The sequence below is a fragment of the Ictidomys tridecemlineatus genome, unplaced genomic scaffold, assembly GCF_052094955.1.
Source record: "Ictidomys tridecemlineatus isolate mIctTri1 unplaced genomic scaffold, mIctTri1.hap1 Scaffold_165, whole genome shotgun sequence".
NCBI classification, from domain to species: Eukaryota; Metazoa; Chordata; class Mammalia; order Rodentia; family Sciuridae; genus Ictidomys; species Ictidomys tridecemlineatus.
In genome coordinates, this window is record NW_027521443.1 from 496,331 (window position 1) to 517,870 (window position 21,540).

At 38.2% G+C, this 21,540-nt stretch overlaps 1 protein-coding gene across 1 annotated transcript in view; it reads left to right on the plus strand.

The window, feature by feature from the left end:
* The window catches only part of LOC144372815 (SH3 domain-containing kinase-binding protein 1-like), a gene marked incomplete at its 3' end in the record, with an annotated part of 150,745 nt that overhangs the window by 64,951 nt on the left and 64,254 nt on the right, over window positions 1–21,540 (plus strand). Inside the window, exon 3 of the mRNA XM_078036057.1 lies at window positions 15,521–15,596. Within this exon, the coding sequence (XP_077892183.1) occupies window positions 15,521–15,596 (76 nt within the window). The remainder of the gene's footprint in view (window positions 1–15,520; window positions 15,597–21,540) is intronic.

Genomic DNA, 21,540 nt, shown 5'->3' on the forward strand with positions numbered 1-21,540 from the left:
AGTAAGTCCCCAGAGGACCCCCGCCACTGCCCCTGGCAACTACCATTCTATGTTTTGTGTCTGAATTCGAGTATGTGGAATCATACAGATTTGTGTTTTCATGGCTGGCTTATTTCATGATTGTTCATGTTGTAGCTTGTGTCAGAATTTCTTTTCTTTCTAAGTAGTATGGATAGACCACATTTTGTTGGACCATTCATCTGTCAATTGATATTTGAGTTGTTTTCCCCTTTTGCCTATTGTGTGTAATGCTGCAATGAACATTGACATACCAATGCTTGTTCTTGCTTTCAATTTTTTTAGGTATATCTCCAGAATTGGAATGGTTGGATCATACAATAATTCTAATTTTAATTTTTTGAGGAAACTTCATAGTTTGTACCATATTCCCATCAGCAATGCACAAGTGTTCTAATTTCTCTACATCCTCACCAGTACTTGCTATTTTCTGTTTGATAGTAGCTATCCTAATGGATGTGAAGTAGCATCTTATTAAGGTTAGAATTGGCGTTTAATGTGTGTTCATGTTGCCTAGCACTAAGGGAGAAGGATATCATTCTTTTCATCTTAGAATGAAGAGTTAGGGAAAAGATCTTCTCTCTGAGGATCACCATTAACCAGTTGCATAATCCCACAAGATTTCAAATTACTTAAAGGAAGAACTAGGTTCCCATTTTCCACAGTCCCTGAAGAAAAACTAAGTGGAGTGTCCTGGTGGTTGGTTGATTTCCTGCTTTTCCCATAACCTTGTCCCCTTACTTGAATCTGTAGTTGGAAGTTTTATGGAGAATAGATTCAAAATAGTTCTTTTGAGAAAAGATGGATTTCTCCTTGATGCTATTGTTAATTTGAAGTGATAGTACTTGATTGATTTTATGGAGTGGGGAAGGCTAGTTTTATGATTGGTTTTCTCTTGTCACCTTCTACTCTGGAATTGCTTGGGGACAGGAAATGAAAGTTCTTCCTTTTATAAGTTATTTGCTGAGTTGTTTGATTAATATCCTTCAGTAGGACATACAGAATTTTCTGTAAGTATTTAATTGTCCCTCTTTTTCTCTTTCCTGATACTAATAATTATTTCACAATATTTATATCCTGGAATTTGCAGATGTTTTTGGTTTCTGAAATTCAAGGTTTTATAAATTCCCAAGTGGCCATTAAAATGATCATGCCTTTGTACTTAACTTGTCTTTTTCTCTCTGATATTTTCACTAGTTGTAAAATGATATTCTGGCCAACTGGGTTTCAGTGGGATGGAATGAATTTAATGCTATATGAAAACTGGCAACTTTAAAACAAGCTATCCAGAGGCATGGTGATGTGTCTTTTCTCACATTTAAAGAATGTGGATTGCAGAGCTCAATCAGTCAGCAACTTCTTTGGTACTTCTCTGTGGCATTGCAGACCATTTAATTGGTACAAGATGACAAACTTATTTCCAACTCAGACTCTTAATTTTGGAGGCCAGATCCTCAAATAAATATATACCCATAAATGCTGTAGAAACAAATGAAAACACAAGCATAATGAGCCCTTCTTTTACCTCTAATAGTTATTTCTGTCTTTTAAAACGTGGGCTATAAAATGAACAATTCACAATTAAGAGCATATCAGAATAACCTTAATAGGCACTTCTTCATCAAAAAGCCATCCGACAAATGGCCTTATGATTCAGAAGTGTCAGCTCAATTAAACTTATCCTTGAACTTTTAGGGATCCAATAGTCAGGGTTTGGAAAAGGGGAAGCAGAAAATTGAGGTCTGTCTCACATAGAAGTTGTATTTCTGTTTTGCTCATTTAAAATAAAGAAGTTAGAAGTGGTAAAGATGGATTTATTGCCTCATTTTCTTTTTCTTCTTTTACTAGCTAAGCATTTTCACCCTCCAGTGATTTCAATATGTTTTGCTCCATTTGTTTTGGTAGCATCTGCACTGTCATTCCTTTTATTTTGACTTCTTAGTTCAGGTGTTCATTTTCTCTTTCCACTAGAGGCAGCTTTTCTAAAATTTTGTGGGTACCTTTTCTAGACTCTGATAGTTAGTGAAGTAATAATATCAAACCTGTCAACATTTTAGACCCTAGAACAGTCCACATTTATCCTCTTGATACAGTGCTTGGCACTATCTAGTTACTATACTCGGAGAGCTGGATGTTATACAGGTCTGTGTGTCTAAATTTCTTTTCTTTCCAGCCCTAATGCCCCCCTCTACATTTAAGCATTTTTAGAAGCAGTGAAAGTGGACTACTTACTTAAAATTTAGAATCCTGTTTTTGTTTTTGTTTTTTTTTTTTTGAGGTGCTAGGGATTGAACCCAGGGCATTCTACCACTGAGCTACATCCCCAGCCCTTCACTTTTTCTTTTGAGATGGGGTCTTATGAAGTCACTCAGGCTGGGCTGGAACTTATGGTCCTCCTGCCTCAGCCTCCTTAGTCACTGGGGTTACAGGTGTGCACCACTGCTCCCAACTAGAATCCTGTTTTTTTCAAGTGATAGGAATATAGATACTGTTGTGTCACAAAGAGAGAGAGAGCTGGATCAGAGCAGGATTGCTGAATTTCCAAGTAATAAAAAAATGGATCTGTGAAACCATAAAGCAATACTTTTATCTAGCCCAACTCTATATGAAATGAAAGTTCTAATGGTAGTTGATTTTCTTGATGTGAAATTGAATGGCTAGAAAGAAGCAGAGATATTCTAGGAGGTAATGACACAAGGCAGTGAATGAAGATGGTCAAGAAACTGGAAATCAGGAGTTGTGGAGAAATAGTGATCATTGCAGCAAAGAGAGATGATCAAACAGAGGCCGTGAGGAAATGAAGAATTAAACAGGGTTTGATGGGGTGACTGTTTTCTAGTCCCAGCGATGACTGCAAAAAAGGAGAGCTCTAGTTAACTTGAGGCATGGTGACATAGGTGGGAATAAGGGAGAAATAGTCAGTACTGAGGGCTGATAATTCTTAATTGTCCTATGGGGACCAGGATATGAAAATCTTCTATGGAAAATACCTGTCAATTTGGGGAGATGACCAATCTGAACTCATCTATCTGAAATGGATGAAATATAATAACTCAGGAGTAACGAAGGCTTTATTTACTACAAAAGCACCATTCCTTCTTTTTGTCCTCCTTTGTCACATCTTCCATGAATCTGCATTGTGTTTTTCCTGCATGCAGCCTATAGCAAGTCTTTGTGGAAAGCACAAAGAGGGATTGCTGCTTTCTGGAGTCTAAAAATGGAGAACATTGAAATGAACATTCTCTATTATAATAGAAAAAGACAAGGAATTTAAGACAAGAAAATGTGTCAATTGGGATATTTTACTGAGTACGATATCTTGCCTTCTTCCCTAAATAAACCAAAATATACCATAAAAAAGTAACATATAACCACAAAAAGGGCAATTTAAAACAGCACAAGGGTAAAATAGGTGATTTCATGTTTTCTGATTTAAATGAAAATTTTTTGTTTAGTGTCTTTGTATATATTACAGAGAAAGGAGAAGAATGGAGAACTATTTTAGTATAGGAAAATGAGAACATGCAAAATGAGTAAGGAAAGACTTACTTTGTTCATATGATGAAGATATAATTTGCCTAAGACTCAAGAGAATTTCCAGCCCTAAGAGAACTCTCCTTTCCCCCCTCAGACTTGCCATTAAATTGAAGTTAAAATGAATGAGAGGGTGAATGGATACAAATGACAGCCAAGTAGAGACCATTTTGAACTTTGGCTCCATTAGACTAGAAATTACAAAAACATTTCTTTTAAAAATGCATTTACTCAGCCAGGTGTGCTCTGTAATTCTAGAGACTCAGGAGGCTGAGGCAGGAGGATTCCAAGTTCAAGGTCAGTCTCCCAGCAATTTAGTGAGGTCCTAAGCAATTTAGTGAAATCCTGTCTCAAAATAAAAAGGAATGAGGATATAGTTTAGTGATTAAAGCAATCCTGGGTTCAATCCCCAGTCCAAAATAAGTGAATTTATTCAATCTGTTCACACTCCAAATCTTGAATCCCATTTTTTAAAAAGTCAATCTTAATTTTCAAGTCAGCAGTATGTTCACATTAAGTGGAGATGTTCACCAAATAACTGAGAAATGAAAATATCTGTGAAATCTGGGTAATTTAAAATTTGTGATATTCTTCAGTAAATATAAATATAGTAGTCCTAAGAGTAGCAGGAAAAAAGTGAAATCTCAAAATTTGCAGGGCGGTATAGGGCAGAGTTTCATCATGCTTGTTTTTCTGCCATTTGAGAAACACTTTGGTTATTACTTTGTTTTAAAAATGTTTTTACTTATGAAAACCTACAGAATGTCTAGAAAACTGAAGATGACTTAAGTATGGACCTTATGCAAATAGATTCCACCCCTCTAAATCCATACTTCTTCAAAGATGAGGAATCTGTAAACATTGTCTTTGATCATACATAAAAAACAGTTATAAAGAAGTTATTAACTCCTTTTTTTAGTCCCTTTTGGCTGTATGAATAAGGGTTTCATGGGTTTAATTAAAAGAGCAAGAAGTATGTTTTGACTTTGGAAACATTTGATAAAATGTCTCAATACTTTATTAGGAACAACATTAATTGGAAATGACTCCACATCATGTACTTAGTCACTGAAGATATAAACTGATGAATAACTATAAGTAAAGAATGATAATAAATGGTGGATGGAGAATGTTCTATATGGGTGGTGCCTTACAAATTACTGTCATGACTCATTTTACAACTAATGTTCTTCACATCCTTACTAATGGCTTGGAAAAGGAAATACAATGACAAGAATGAAAGCTGCATGTGATTTCTAGTTAGGAGGTGTTGCAAATCAAATCAGATCTTTGAACAGACATCAGTAGTGTGGAGAGATAGACCATCCCTTATAGCTACCTTAGTGTACTTTATTTTTTTAAAACTTTATTCTTTTCTGATTATAAAAGTGCTTTTTTTTAAACACTGGAGAAAAAAGAAAGTAAAAAAAAAAAGCGGTGATAATTTAACCCTCATGGGGCAACCACTGTTAACATTTTTTAATATTAACTTTCAGTCATTTTGCCATACATTTTCAACTGGTTGAGATCATACCACATACACAATTTTTTTCCACACACATAATTTTGTATCTTTTTCACTTAGCATTATATGAAATTTCCCATGTCATTACAAACTTTTTGTAAACAACTTTTTAAAAGGTTGTGTGTAAGGCCCAGTTTTTTTTTTCTTTTTTGATGGTTTTGGGGATTGATCCCAGGGCCTTGTGTATGCTAAACATGTGCTATACCACTGAGGTAAACCCCTAATATCTAAGGCTCTATTTTAAACATCTAGATACATAGAAGATCTGGGAGAACTGGAACTTGATGGTTTCATTGATTCTCTTCAAATACTATGTTTAAATCTCCCAGATTATAACTGAGAACACAATATTCTCTTGACAACATGAAAGTAAAAATAATGTAGGAAAGCAGTTTGTGTTTGTGGCCTGTATAGTGGTAGGTGCTCCACAAAGGTGTGTTGAATTTAATTTACTCCATATAGGATCTGAACAAGATTTTGATTCTCTCTTCCTCACTAATCTTGAAAGAAGCCTTTGAGAGCAGCCTTTGGCAGGAAGCCTGGCCACTTCCAGGTAGAGGGTTGTGAATTCAGCTTTTCACATCTAAGAATCTGTCACCAATTTCCACTAGCAGCTTTAGATATCTGTACCACAAGAATTTATGGTCTCATTTGGCCCCTGTTTCTTAACTGCCTTGGGAGGAGTATCTGTTTGGTCCAGTGGTTTAGGATTTCTTCGTTCATTATTGAATGGACGCCAAGCTTTGTAAAAGATGGCTTGGGGTAATTTTCTATAGTGGTATGTTTGCTCCTGAGTATCAAAATTCGCAATAAAAGGCTTTCTGTTCTCTGACAACAGGCTGTTTTTCCCAGACACACGCCTTGTTGTTTTTCCATCGTTAAAAGTGGATAACAGTTTGGATGTAGCCAGAAGCAGTTGGCATGTGCCCACACTTGAGGGGCTCCTAGGATGGTCTTCTGGCAGTTCACTGTAGGGGACACCTTAACTGAAGCTTTATTGACCCGAAAGCTCTGTGGGTTGTCGGCTCTGACCCTCCTCAGTTCTCCTATCTTCTTTGTTCTATCTACTTTTCCTTACAGGCAATGACTATAAGGTAATGGCTGTTGCTTTTCATCCCTTCTCATTTTTTCAGATTTATCACTTTCCTCCAAGCACCTCTCTGCTGTGTGAGTGTCTTGTAAAAGTTACTTCATGTTCTCCAGACCCCAAGTAAAGGAATGGAGCTGTTAACCTGCTATTTATTAAATTAAAAAAAAACCTGTTACAGTCAAACAGTCATTCTTTGTAACTAGAATTCATAAAGAGGCATTACGATGATTGATTTTTTAATTTAGTAAAATTCAATAACAATGAGTACCTTACATATCTTTTTCATTTAAGTCTCCTATAAAATCTAGAATATATGAATTATTATTGCTATTTCAGAAGAGAAAGCTGAAGTATAGAGAGATTAAGTAACTTGTCTGAGATCTCATAGCTAGTGAGGCTTTTTAAGACCATTTCTATTCAATACTAATTCACTAGGAGACACTGAAAAGAAGGACAGGTTTATTTGTTCCATTGTTGTACTCATAGCACCTCAAAAATGCATTGCACACAGTAGATTCTCCGTTAAGTATTCACATTTTCTGGTGAATGTTAAGTTTCTTTTGGACTAAAGTAAATCCTGAAAATTTAGTACCTCTAATATGTAAGGCACCTGGAAGGATTGTATAATGACCAGGACACAGTCCTCACCAGTTAGTGATTCACATATAGAAAGAGTCAGAAATCCAAAACAGAGGAAAGTGAGGACATATGAGGTAAGAGAGAATTCCAGCCATTGTTATCTATAATATTTTCTTTGAAGACATATAATATGGATTTGCCCCATTGTTGAAGATGTCTTTCTGACTAGTGACTAGAGTGCTCTGAGCTTAATTTTGTCTCTTTGTGGATCTCTATTCTTGAAGCATCTTGGATTATCTAAATATACCACTCTGCATCTAGAAGATGTATCAGGTGTATACCTGACTTCCAGATATATTTAACAAGCTCCTATTTTGAAGAAGTAGGTGAACTGAACTCATTCTTTATAATAAAAACAAAACAAAAATAATATCATCATGCCAGGTGCTGTGGCACATGCCTGTAATCCCAGCAGCTCGGGAGGCTGAGGCAGCAGAATTGCGAGTTCAAAGCCAGCCTCAGCAAAAAAGAGGTACTAAGCAATGCAGTGAGACCCTGTCTCTAAATAAAATACAAAATAGGACTGGGGATGTGGCTCAGTGGCCAAGTGCCCCGGAATTCAATCCCCAGTAGCAAATAATAATAACAACAACAACAACAACAGCAGCATCACTATTTCTCAGGTAACTTGATGTGATATTCTCTGCTCTTCTGTACAGAAAGGGAGCCCCAATGATTATAAAAAGGAGTAAGTGATGTTATTTAAGAGTCTATAGATGGGGCTGGGAATGTGGCTCAGGCGGTAGCGTGCTCGTCTGGCATGCGTGCGGCCCGGGTTCGATCCTCAGCACCACATACCAACACTTATGTTGTGCCTGCCGAGAACTAAAATAAATAAATATTAAAAATTCTCTCTCTCTCTCTCTCTCCTCTCTCAATCTCTCTTTAAAAAAAGAGTTTATAGAGTAGATGATGAAAGTGAAGAATGAGTTTTATAATATTAAAGCTGGAGCCACTTAATGTTAGCCAGATTTAGAGATTGGTTTTATAGAATCAATACCTTATCTTTCATAGTGGTAGAAAGGAGTGTTGCAGATAAGACTGAAGTGAATGAATGCTATAGCAGGCATCTCTGGGCAGGAAGCTTCTGGACACAGATTTGTTCTCTAACTTACCTCATTAGATGTTATCTATACCCCTGATTATTTTGTAGTTGAATATTAAGTATCAGGATATCAGAGCCTTATGAGCAATTCTTTTGCCATTCTAGTCAGCATCCATAGGAAGAAAGAGGCAGGGAAAGAGGAACATGTCCTAGCATGACATAAAATCTACAATTGAAACCATTTTTAAATGTACAACTCAGTGCTGTTCAGTACATTCTCATTATTGCGCAACCATCACCACTAATCATCCCAGAACTTTTTTTTTTATCTTGAAAAGGTGAAGCTCTATGCCCATTAAACACTCACTCCCTGCCTATGGTGACCATAGTTTTTCTGTTTTTATAAATTTGACTACTCTAGGGGCCTCATAAGAATGGAACTATATAAACAGTTGTCCTTTATAGGGGATTGATTCCAGGACCCCCTGTGGATACCAAAATCTATGATGCTCCAGTCTATTATGATGTAGAATTTGCATAGAAACCACACACATGTTCCCTGTATTTCAAGTCATCTCTAGATTACTTGGAATACTAAATACAATGTAAAATGCTATGTAAATAGTTGTATTATTTAGATGATAATGATAAGAACAAAGTCTTTACATGTTTAGTATGGACACAGTGTTTTCCACAAATGTTTTAAATCTGAGATCGATTGAATACATGGATATGGAGGGAGGGCTGACTATATTTGTCATTCTGTGACTGACTTCCTTCACCTAGCTTAATGTCCTCTGGGTTCATCCATGTTTTAGCATGTGTCAGAATTTCCTTAAGGTTGAATAACATTCCATTATATACCTAAAGCCTTTTAAGTAGTGATTTTCCTTGAAAAATCAGGAAAATTTGTTCCCAATATTACCTCTTTTCTAATTGAAACAACTTCATTTCCCTTTCCTACTCTGAAGGACAGAAAACTTTCTTTGGAAAATTCTTCTGGAGAAAGAAATTTTCCATTTTTTTTCTTTGGGTAAAGACATTTTTGAAGACACACTTGACTAAACTAGTTACATTTGTCAGATTAGAAAGATGGTTTTTGTATGTATCAAAAGTTTCTCATGTCTTAATTTTTAAAAAAAAATTTTGCTGTTCAAATGGTAGATTAATTGATGCTTTAATAAAAAGCTAAATCAAAACTATTGCAGACCTATTACTTTTCTACTGAAGGTTTCTGTACCACCATCAGAGCACTGAGAAACACGTTCTCTGTGATTTTTTTTCCCATTAGGATAATTTTTTTACAATGCTTCCCTGAGCCACCAGATCCATCTCTTTGACTCCTTTAATCAGAGTCTTTGCATGTGGTTGGCACTCTAACTATGTGACATGCATATATGTAGACTCAAGAGCATAACAGAATTGGGAATTTTCCCATCATATTCAAACCAGTTCACAATCACTGCTTTATGCCTGTGGTAACTATGAACTATGGCCACGTAGACAGTCTAAATATTTATTTTTAAATTTTTTTTAATATTTATTTTTGGTTGTAACTGGACATGATATCTTTATTTTACTTATTTATTTTTATGTGGTGCTGAGGATCAAACCCAGGACATCCCACGTACTAGGTGAGCGCTGTACTGCTGAACCACTATCCCAGGCGCCCCCCCACCCCCCACACACACAGTCTAAATATTTCTCAAACCTCTTTTCTACAACCACAGTTCACTTTCTTAGTTGGATTATTGTGTCAACCTCCCCATTATCTACTTAGCTTTCTTATGTCCTTTCCTTTCTTCATCCTTCTTAAAGTCACATATTTAATCATGCCATACCTCTACTTATTTTTCAGAATGACCTGGTTATCATCATCAGGTACCTTGAGGATAAAGCACAAAGTACTGTAACAGTGGCCCTATTTACCTTGCAGGTCTCTGAGCCCAACTCTCACCCTGCTGTGATCTCTTGCCACTACCATCCTGTGTCTGAGAGTCCTCACTTCCTGTACACATTTTTCCTCCTCCTCCTTTTTTTTTTTAAAAGTCTGGGCTTCAGTGAGTTGCCCTGGGTGGCCTTGAACCCCAGGGCTTAGTCTCCCAAGTGCTGGGACTGAAGGTGTGAGTAATCATGCCCAGCACCCATTCGCATTCTTGCCTTGCTTCTCTGCTTTTCTTCAGCTTGAATACCCTTTCCAAAATTCTGTTTGCCCTGCAGCAGAGCTTTGATGATGGATTAGATACAGGGAGTACAATAAGATGGTAATCAAAGTTAAGTCCCATGTCATGAGCCTAGGAGACAGAGACGATAGGCAAGAGAATTTAGGAAGGGGACGGAGGATGTTCATCTTATTCTTTCATAGAATACTCATTCTTGGGATAAATTAGTGGTGTCACAGAAATAGAATTTCTATACTTAGAAAAATTTGGAATACACTAAGTTAAACATGGGTATAGTTAAACAATAACCACAGGACATCTCAGACCCTTTAATATGTTATGTTGCTTTGATTAGATATAGTATTCAGTGCTTCTCAAATGGACCAAATGATGAGATTAGGTTGTAGGTTGGTGGATGTGCCAATGGAACATCATGGGGGAACACACTTCAGGAAATGATGTCTGTCTGCATGTACCTGAGTGATAATGATCCATCTAGTCTTTTGATAAATAGATATGAAACTGTAAAGAATGTGAGGGAGCAGGCTAGTATGAGTATTTGGAAGTCATAGGCAGAGAGGTGTCCACCAGACACCTCTACTTCTGAGATTGGATTCTTCTTTAAGGCAGCCAACAGTTAATAGGAGGCAGGATATGTGTGTTTGGAAACAAAAGGAAGTAAAGCAAGGGCAACAGTGTAGGAAGACATTCTGAACAGTGTGACTGAAACATTGGGGTTCCAAGAGGTACAGAGGCCTTCTGATGTCAGGGAAGGAGTCTCCTGTCTTTGTACCTGTTGTGATAGGATTGCTTATGCTAGGGCAGAGTGGGAGTAGATGTCATCCCCAAGCTCCCCATTTAACCCAGCAACAAGAGTCTTATAGACCTCTCACTTTGTGGGTATAAGAGAATAATGAACACCCAGGTCCTGATCTCAAGGAGGGCACTATTTCTGAAGATAAAAGTAGTTAAACTGCTAAATGTGGTATACTTGACAGATGCTTCAAAAGCAACGATGAATCTGACAAGGTCTTTAACTGTGATTAAGCAAAGAGGTTTAGTATAATTTTAATTCTAACTTTTGGGGACAGAAATGAGCATCATATGAATAACTCTAAGCCTTACACCCAGTTTCATAAACAGAAAATGTTTACTTTTTTCTTCAACCAAGTTTTAAAATAGACCACAAAGCAGGGCCCTTTGAGAAATCAGAATTGACATAATAGTATGGGAGGTGTTTCAGAGGTAAACTCTGTCCCTTGAATGGAACTACAAATGTAGATTCCCTTTGATGGACCATGTCCATTATTTTTAGAATTTTGAGTTGTATCTTGTTCTGGCATGTCTTCTGTTGATGGCTTACAGTTTAAGCTGGACCCACCAAATACAGGCACATGGACAGTTGCTGGGGTAAATGAAAGCCTTTCAGTGAGAGTAGAGTACATAAGGTGCTGCATTTTAAGGATACATCTTTGTGCTTTTGTGTTGACATGAGCTGCTTCACTGGACTTTGACTCTATTCCTACTGCTCCCTGTTGAGAGCCAAGAAGACTTCATTACACTTTCAGTCATAGGTGTTCATGAAGCAAGCATGTAAAAACAAATATAAATATTAAAAGTTTCCAGAGAGTTTTCTAGCAGTTTGGGGATCCTTCTGAGTTATGGTGGAAAGGAAACTAAAAATAGTCATATATAGATATTATTTTGTCACCATTACTGGTATCTTATATATCTCTATATGCTATAGATGAGCAGGATTTGGGATAATCATGCTGCATGCTTGGAAACCCCTCAACACACCACTATAGAGAACCAGCCTCACAAATAGTTGTTGCAATGTTTGTGGTGATGCTCAGCATCCTTCTGCCTTCTTGTCTGCTTTCTTGTCTCGTGTTAAATGGGTACCTAATAAATCTGTACTGGACAGAAGGGGAAGGAGTACTGTCAGATGCTAGTGTTGTAAAAGGACTGCCATCAAAGAGGTACCTTTAACTTGGATTTTTACCAGCTATTTGAAAGGTCATCTCTTATGTTTGGTTTTGTGTGAGCACTTGAGTGATGTCTACATGTAGCTTCTCAGAACATCATCCACATCTAAAATAGGTGACAGAAAGTCTGGCCTATGGTCAGGATGGGGTGGGTAGGCAACTTTACAGCTCTCTCCTCCCTCATACCCATTCAGCTGGCTGCCTTTGGATGCAGAATTTGTGTGTGGTATTTTGAGAGAACATTAGAAATGGATTTAAACCTTCTCCTCAACATTGTTCTATAATTAGAAACTTCTTTTTACACCCAAAGGAGTTTGCACCTGAATTACAGTCCAGTTGGAGGAGTGATTTTATACTATTGATTTGAGTGTTATTCTGGTCTCATTTTCCATTGTCACAGAGAAACATACATTCATCATTTGGGGAGCTGGATTCATCTGGACTCAAATCCAGTGATTGTCTTCCTGGAAGCATCCGTTTCTTCATTTTGACTAGAAAAGAAAAAAAAAATCACTTGCTCTACTAACCAAAATCATGTGATAGTTATGTATTCTGATACTGTGTTACTGAATCTTGTGGAGCCAGGAGTATATATGAAACTCCCACTGTACACAAAAACTCCAAAAAGTTTAGTTAGTACTTTTGGTGAAAGAGCCAAAGGGGAGAGGGACTAATATTATTAAATGTTCAAGGGAATGAATTTTCTGAATTTTGTTTATTTTTAAAACTTAGGTTTTTAAGTGGATATTGGACTGTAACAAGAGATACAAAAGTGAAGCCAACCTGGTGATCACTGTGTCTTAAAGCAGATCCATAGTGATAGTCTATAGAGCCTTCAATGTGTATGTGTAATTAGTAGCAATGATAAGGTATTATGCCAGTAAGAATACAGAAGATAGAAGGCATTGGGTAGAAAAGGAGAGGAATAAGAGTAGAAAAGATGTTTTATACTATATTGAGGTATGAAAATAGGCACTTGAGTGTTGAATCCATGAAAGGGCGTTTGATTCATATTAATAGAACCTCTGCTACAGCTAGGTCCATGCTTCTCAAGTTTGAGTGTGCATCAGAATCCCATGGAGGGTGTGTCCCCTCTGAGACTGCTGGCACCATCCCCAGAGTTTCTGATTGAGAAAGTCTGGGGCGTGGCCTGGGAATTTACTTTGCTAACAAGTTCTCAAGTACTGCTGGTCTCAGGCCACACTTCCCTAGGTCTACGCTCTAGAGAAGACAGAAACACTAGGAAACTTTCTGTCTCTGGAACACCTACTAGACCAGCTGATAGGGGAGGATCTGGCCTTACTCTAGACTTTTAATCATGGCCCACAAAGGAGAAGGAAGGCTTAAGGTACTGAACACCTTTAGAAGATGAGTATAATATCAAGGTCACCATCACAGAGGCTAGTGTGCTGTATTTTCTGAAATAGAAAGACAACTACTGTAAGCATTGCTATTTTCATGTCTTTTAGTACTGAAGTAAGGGTATTTAACCAGTGGTCTTTCTTGATGTCTATAAACTTGGACATTCTGGTAAACCAGACATCAGACATGAGGACAGTTTTTTTGTTACCAAAGTTGTAAGAATATAAAACCTGCCAAGGTTTCTCCAAAGCAAGACATCTGGTTTAAAGCTCAAACCATTGCTTGTCTCATTTTCAGGAAAGTAAACAGGACTGAGAATTGTGTTTATACTATTTACATGTTTGCCTTTCTTCCTTCCACTGTCAGTGATGACTGAAGTTTTAATTGTTTTTGTTTCCTTCTTCTTAATGTGTTAACAGTAGTGATGCTTTACTGAGTCCCCCAAAGGGAAAACAGATTGACAGTCAAGCTGCTGGAAGTGTGAACTGGAATATTAATGAAATGATACTTTGAGAGCTTCTAGTTTTACTACCAATACCTGATTTTTCAAGATAATCCCAAGAACAGTTCTTCATCAAATTTGACCTTATGACAGAAGAACATCAAACTTTTTTCCTTCCCTGATGTTTCCTTGGAGTCATAAAATGTTATTAGTTTGAGTACTTAGTAGCAGTTGAGGGGTGGCATACTATTGGGGGTTTCATTTTTTTTATCCAATATAGAAAGCCTCTCGGCACTAAATAAAAATGTCACCGTGTAAAATGCAAAGGCTTTCTGTCACAAATGTTTTTAAAAATTCATGAAGGGCTGAAGATTTGATTTATCTTATCCTCTTTCTGTGATTTATTCATATTTAATGTTAGGTTCAACGTTTGAAGCATGAAGAACTTTTTCAAATTAAAATCTATGGTGAATCAGTTTTATTTGAAGAAAAATTCCACCCTGCTGGTTTTTGAATTATGCAGCTTGTTCCTCTTCTTGTGTTCAAGATGTTTGGGCTTCCTAGTGGCTGGGATTCTCACTAGTGAAGCCCTTCCTTAGGGAGTGAAATTTACCCAGCTACTTGGTTGTGACAGCTGCTTCTCTGGTATCAATAGACACTTTCCTCAGGTATTAATCATGGTTAGACAAGTGCAGTAGCAAAGGAGAAAGAGTGGGGACAGCTCTTACCTCTGGAACCATTGGCTTGTTGGTTTGTGTATTGGTGTTTTTGTTGGGGCTGCTCAGTAGCCTGTGCTTTCAAGAACATCTTTAGGCAGAGGCAATATCCAATCTTTTCTATGGATGATTCATAAATAATGGATGGTAATAGCATTAACTTCAAATGAAGGAAAGAAAGTGAAGTCAAGGCAGACTATACTTTTTTCTCTTTTTAACTAGTTAATAGGCACATATGGTCCAAGGCAATGGACCTTTTTAAGGCCGTGGAGCATTAAAAGACTAGTGGAAAAGGAGCTGCTGGGCCTCCTTGTTTTTCATTTTGGGGACAGCTAAAGAACAAGAACGTACCCCTGTGAAGCAGTTAGAATGTTAGATGATGAGAAGGAGTCATAACAAGGCCCAGTTGCCTGGGACACCTGGCTTCTGCCTGCCCATCCACCTGCCTATTCATCTTTCTGTCCTTCTAGCCCTCCATTCCTTTATTTCATCCCTTTTATTTCTTCCCTTTTTTTCCATTCTTCCACTCACAGTTATTTTGGAATACTGCCATTGGGCCAGGTACTGTCCCTCCATAGATTTAGTTAATGTCTCATAAAATGAAGGAAACTGTACCCGGGGAATGATATTGGCCAAATATCGAGATGTTGTGTGCATGTACAAATATGTAACAACAAATCTCATCATTGTGTACAACTATAATGTACTAATAAAAAATATGGGGAAAATAATAAATTCTTAAAGACCATCAGGGAAGAAAGAAAATAAAAGGTACTGAGTGCTTTCAAAGATGAAGCTGTTTTTATGAGGCTTCCCCTTGTTTGTCATTGAAGATCAGAGCTATTAAAGAGTGGCAACCAGTACACAGAGCAGAGCATAAACTTAAGGGAGTGGTTTTTAGAACCAGTTTTGAGCATTTTGTCACTATGATCTGGATTTTGTTCCTTTGCTTGATGAAGAGAATTGTCTTGATGTGTTAAATTGTTTTTCCCCCCTCAGACTATTGGGAAGAAATTGTCTCCAGCTACAGTGACTCCAGACCCATCGAAAACAGAAATGGACAGCAGGACAAAGAGTGAGTTTCCCTATTTTAAAAAATCCTTACGTAATCTCCATAGCTTTTTCAAACATGTCAGAAAAAATCCACACAAATGTGTTTGATTAGATCCCCCATGAGTTAGATTCAGAACTTTGTTTTTTTGTTTTGTTTTGTTTTTTGTTTTCTTTCTAAAACATGTTTTTTTTTCCTGCCATATGTGTCTTACCCATGTGCAGAGCTAACATTTATCCATGTTTACAGAGTACTTTGCATACTTTAGGTGGCATAAATATTCTAGAAATGGCAGCTCGAACACTATAGGGATTCACAGACCTTCAGGTCACCCCTTTTAGCCTAACCACTTAGCCAGAACTACCCAACCTTATCCTCCCACCAGCCTCCTCAACACATTTCTGCTTAAATAATTCTAGATACTTCTGGAATGTCTGCAGGCAAGAGGCTCAAGTCTTTTTGGAAAGATTAAGTGAGTGGATAGAGGGTATTAGCCGTGTTTTGGAACAGTGCTAGCCAATAGCCATATTTATAATTTAAATTTTTCTAGTGGCCACATTAAAAAGAAAAGAAACAGCTGAACTGAATTTAATATGTTTTATTTAATTCAATATATCTAAATAGTATCATTTCAACATTAATTTATATAAAATTATTAAATGAAGTACCCTCATTGTTCATGTGATATCTTTATAATACCTTATGTGTTTTATAGGTGTTGCATATCTCAGTTTGGAGTAACCACATTTCAAGTGCTCAATAGCCACATGTGCCTATTGGTGACCATGTTGGAAAGGGTAGTTTTATAGTAATTCTGTGACCTAAGATGGGTTTCCTGGGCCTGGAAATGAGTACAGTTGCAATGTTCAGCTCCCTTAAGCATGTAAAAGAATACTGGTTCTAACCCACCACATCTTATTTGTTCCTACAAGTATCTATTAACTATCTCCATGTACCCAGCTCTCTAGAAGCATCATGGCAGGGGAATGGGTTACTAATGAGGAATAGATTTACAGAGGCAGGGTGGAGTGTTTTGTCTTAGAGTCCTAAGACAGTTCCATTATTATTAGCTAGAGGTGTGATTTTCTTTGGAGAAATAATTTGATTTCTCAGGCCTTCCTCTTTATTGTCTACCTTGTCTATGAAATCAGGGGTTGTACTTGAGAAGACCCCTCAGATTTTTTCCCCCCACATCTTAATCCTCTGACTCAATTTTAAAAGCTTTAGGACTCACTGTGAAAGTTTTCATATTCAAAGTGTTGAACAGCCAGATGGGAGAGACAAAAGGAAGATGTGAGCAATTTGAGAATATGGGAAGATGTCCTAGGCATACATGTTAATATTACTGTAAGTGAGTAGTGGTAAGAAAGGATGATTATCACTGTCAGCAAAGCCTTGAGGGATGTTTACTGATGGACATTATTTATGGACTTCAGGGCATGAATTTTGTAGTTTAATCTTACCCTGCACACACTACCTCTGGCTTTCATTGCCAAGAGCAAATTCTATAGTAATTATTCTTCCATGATTTCCATTTAGTGGCTCCCTAGTCTACTAAAAATCCCCCTTCATTTGGATCATTTCCCTGCTTTTGCATTTTGAGGCCACATTTCTGTTCAGGTGGAAGGTGCAGAGTACTGACTAGTTATTAGAAACAACTCTGAGCTTGCCACCTGAGCACTCTTTTTCCTTCTTCCTTCTGCTCTGAAGACAAACCTCTGATGAAACTTGCCCTGCAGCACAGAGGAGGGCAGCTTCTTCCTATACAGCTGTCTTAGCATGCTCAACTATGAGCTCACATCAGAATTCTGAGTTACAATGATTCAAAAAATGTTCATGTGAGTATTTTCTGAGTGAAGGTGAAACTCAGCTGATCAGGATTTAAACAACTAGCATTATCCCCATCCCCCTCCCACAAACAAAAAACTTTTATGGCATTGAAATTCATGGGAAGCTCTTGCTTGGGAACAGATTGCTATAATTTTCATAACAAGAGGAAAAACTGTCTAAATATTCATAATGAAGTTCCCTGAGGTGCCTCCAGCTCATCACATCTGGACTTTCTTTCTCTTTTTTTTTATTACAATTGATGTAGATTTGTAGCCCCCCGGGATAGGAAAAATAGCCCCCCAAAAGGGCAGTTCAACATCTCTCTGAACTAATGGTTTAGTTTTATAGATTCAGAAGACCAGGTTATCAGGTGGGTTTGAAAAATAAAAGTCCTTGACAGAATTTGTACAAAGGCAGATCTGGCTTCTGAATAAATGATGGCTGGTGGGACAGAGGCCAGGTTTTCCCTGCCCAACCTCACTCACTTTATAACTGCACATTTGTACCACCTGTATGATCACCCTGTTCATCGATTTGCTTCTTAAAGAGTTGTCCACCATGATGATGACACATGGTGCCTTGCTCCTATCGTTAAATCATTGGTCCCTCTAAATCAAAGATGTATATCCCTTACCATGGATATTCCTTACCATGTACCCTAGAAAAGTGCCAGGGGCTCAGTGGGCATATAATAAATGGTGGTTGAGCAAATGGAAAGTTATGAATGACTTAGGACTTACTGGGCTTTGAATTGAACACAGGGTCTTTTAAAAGCTAATAGCCATGGGCCCCTTTCCTAACCATGTAGTCACCAGTAGGAAAAGGATACATATGTTTATTAAGACCCATCTTCTGAGTAGTTAGCAGAGATTATCAGTGTTCCTTGGGACTGACAGACCCTTTACTCTTTCTTGCCACTGCTTTCACCCAATTAGCCTCAGACTACCAGGAACTAACCTGTAGTCTGATGTAGTCAAAGTGAAGTTGATTGGCTCATGGCAGTGAAGGAGACTGCACAACAGAGGGCCAGTGTCTATCACATTAAACAAAAGAGAAAAAAAGCCAGTGTGGTGGTGTATGCCTATAATCCCAGTGACTCAGGAGGCTGAAGCAGAATGATTGCAAGTTCCAGTTTAGCTTTGACAACTTAGTGAGATATTATCTTAAAAAAAAACTTGTTTAAAGTACTGAGAGTACACCTTGGAGGAGACCCTGAGTACAAAGAAAAAAAATTTTTTTTAGTGAATTTAGTGAAATGTAAATGAAGCTGTATTTTTATAGGTACAAACAACACAGGGCTCTGTGGCAACATAGTAAGCATCCCTTTAGACTGGAAGGTGGACCCAGGTCCTATTTCTTCAGCAGTTATGGAGTGAAGCTTGAGGTGCAATGCTATATCCAGAAACCCTTATACTAAGGCTCTGCACTTGTGGTGGTAGACAGGTTGCTTCTTTGGGTCAAAGTCACTTAGTTCCTTAAAGCAAAATTGGAATGTTTCATTCTTACTGAAACAGTTTTTAAAAGCAGCTTTCTGATAGTCTGTGGTTTTAGGGGAAATTTTTTCTTGGGGGAATAAGAAAACAATAGTTGCTCAAAAATGAGGGTTGTTACACTTTATACCTGTAGCACATGCTTGGGAGAGACTGTTGCCTGTTCTGCAGCAGCATTGGTCTCTTACCCCTGCCTGATGAATGATGGGCACATTATTACTCTCTTGGTCTGAGCTGATTGTTGCTTTCTCACTACATGTTGAAACAGGAGAAAAAAAGGGCCAACTCTCTACTGTTGGGAAGCCTTGGACCCTTTTTTCCATGCTGGATCTTTCTGCCCACTTATCTACCACAAAGCTCACTCATTCTTGGGCTTGGGGTCACATTCAGTATGAAACATGTTTTCTACACACCTGATGTGTACAAAAGCCCTAGAGTTCGAGGTCCCAGAAATCCCTCCTCTTCTTAGGAAATACCTTTCATCAAATGTCCCCAACACAGACCTTGCTATCTGGATGATAGTGAGGGCCATCCTGTGAGAGTACCTGTCCTACCCATATTGCTTAAGATCTGCATTTCAAATACAGTTCTCTTGGGGAAGATTTTGTGTTTTCTTGGTGGATAGCCTTTCTCCCAGAATCTCTAAGCTTCTCATCTGAGCAGAAGAAACTGCCCCTGAGAGGAGAGGTGATCTGACCTCTGTTCTATAGTAGAGAACAGGATGGCTTTGTTTCTCAGATTTTCATTTCTTCTTAAAAAATAAAAAGAAGCCTTCTCCTTTTACAAGAGAGTAAAATGTATTATAGTTAATACCTGGAAAGTAATAGGAAAGCCAATTTTCCAGCAGTGTTTGAGACCAAAGGTGGTTGCTGTGACTTGGGGTTTACAGTCAACTTCATAAAGAAAGGTGCTGAGTTAGAGTTGACATACATAGTGAAGTCTACATTGGGCTTTATTTCCCCAAGTTTCAATGTAGACAGGCCACTATTGACATTTGGACTGGACCATTCTCTGTTGTGGAAACTGTCTTGCATGCATCACAGAACTTTTAGCAGCATCCCTAGCCTGTATCCAGTAGATGCCAGTAGTACTCCTAGCCCTAATTGTAACAACCAAAAATGTCTCAAAGTATTGCCAAAGTCCCTTGGGAGCATGTCTCAGTCCATTCTGTGCTATTATAACAGAATACCATAGACTGAGCAATTTATTACCGATAGAAATCTCTTTGGTTCATGGTTCTGGAAGTTGGGATATCCAAGATCCAGGAGCTACATCTCAACATGCCATCTGCCCAATATTTGCTTACCCACCCTGTATCAGCCAGAAAACTAACATTACCTGGTGTCAAAAAAAAATGTACACACTGGGCCCTGATCTGGTGCTAACAGAAACTATCAGCCTTGAAATCATTATGAACAAACAGTTCCTGCTGTGTTCTGATGTAGTGGAAGACATCACATGGACAGGAGAGAACAAGATATTGAACTCACAGCCTCAAGCCCTTTTATGGTCAGCATTATCCATTCTTGAGGGTGGAGTTTTTATGACTTAACACTTCCCTTCAGGCCCCACCTCCCAACACAATGGCATTGGGGAGTCAAGTTCTAACACATGAGCTTTGGGGGACACATTCAAACTGTAGTAGAGCCAGTTTTGAACTGCTAGTGTATTCTGCCCTAAGCTCCATTAGGGCACTGTGGCATCATTACCATATGATTCACAGTGGATCCTCAGATATCTATTGAGTAGATGGCAAGCCTAGTATATATTTCATTCCCCTCCCACTAGCCCAGATTCTTAGAATAGGACCCATATTTGGAGTTCTTATCTAGATTGAGCATGTAGCACACCTGATCCCAGAACCCACCACCACACTCCCAGTCCTTGCTGTTGCTTGGCTCCTTGCTACCATTGAATCTTGGCTAATATCCATTGCCAAGATGAGTTTCACTGTGTGTTCCCAGAGCCAGCAAATCCCCAGATCCCACCCCAGCCCTACCCAATCAGAAGCCCTGGGGGTGGGGCCCAGCTATCGGTTTTGGCTAGTCCTCCACCTAGTGTCAGTGCCCACTCAAGCATGAGAGCCACAGACCTAAACCTAGTTTGTTTGTTTGTTTATTTGTTTGTTTGTTTGTTTTTAAGATTCCCTGATAATGAGAATCACAGAGAGTTACTAGAAGGATTCCTGGTCCTACCTTAGACTTGAAGATTCAGAGCCCCAGGAAAGAGGTCTGGGAAGCTATAGAATGACTAGGTGCGCCACGTAATTCTTATCAGGAATGACTGAGAAGCACACCTCGGTCTTACTCTTCTAGGATGTTTCCTAGACCATTGTACAAAGCCCACTTCCATGTTAGTCCTCTCAAGTGGGATCCTCTTTTATTTTTAAAGTTATTTCCCCACTTCTAACACTTGAATGCTTTCAACTAGATGCATGTCTCATGTCCTCTCCTCAATGTTGTCCTGTGGAGAACTGTGTATATGCATGCCTCATGTCCTCTACTTGATTATAAGCTCCCTGACAACCATATACTAGTCTTATTTACTTTATTCCATCTTCTCCAGGACATGATAGAATTCCATGCCCTTACATGCAATGCCTAAATACAAAAAGCTCTGGAAATTCAAAGGTTTTAGTGCTCATTGGG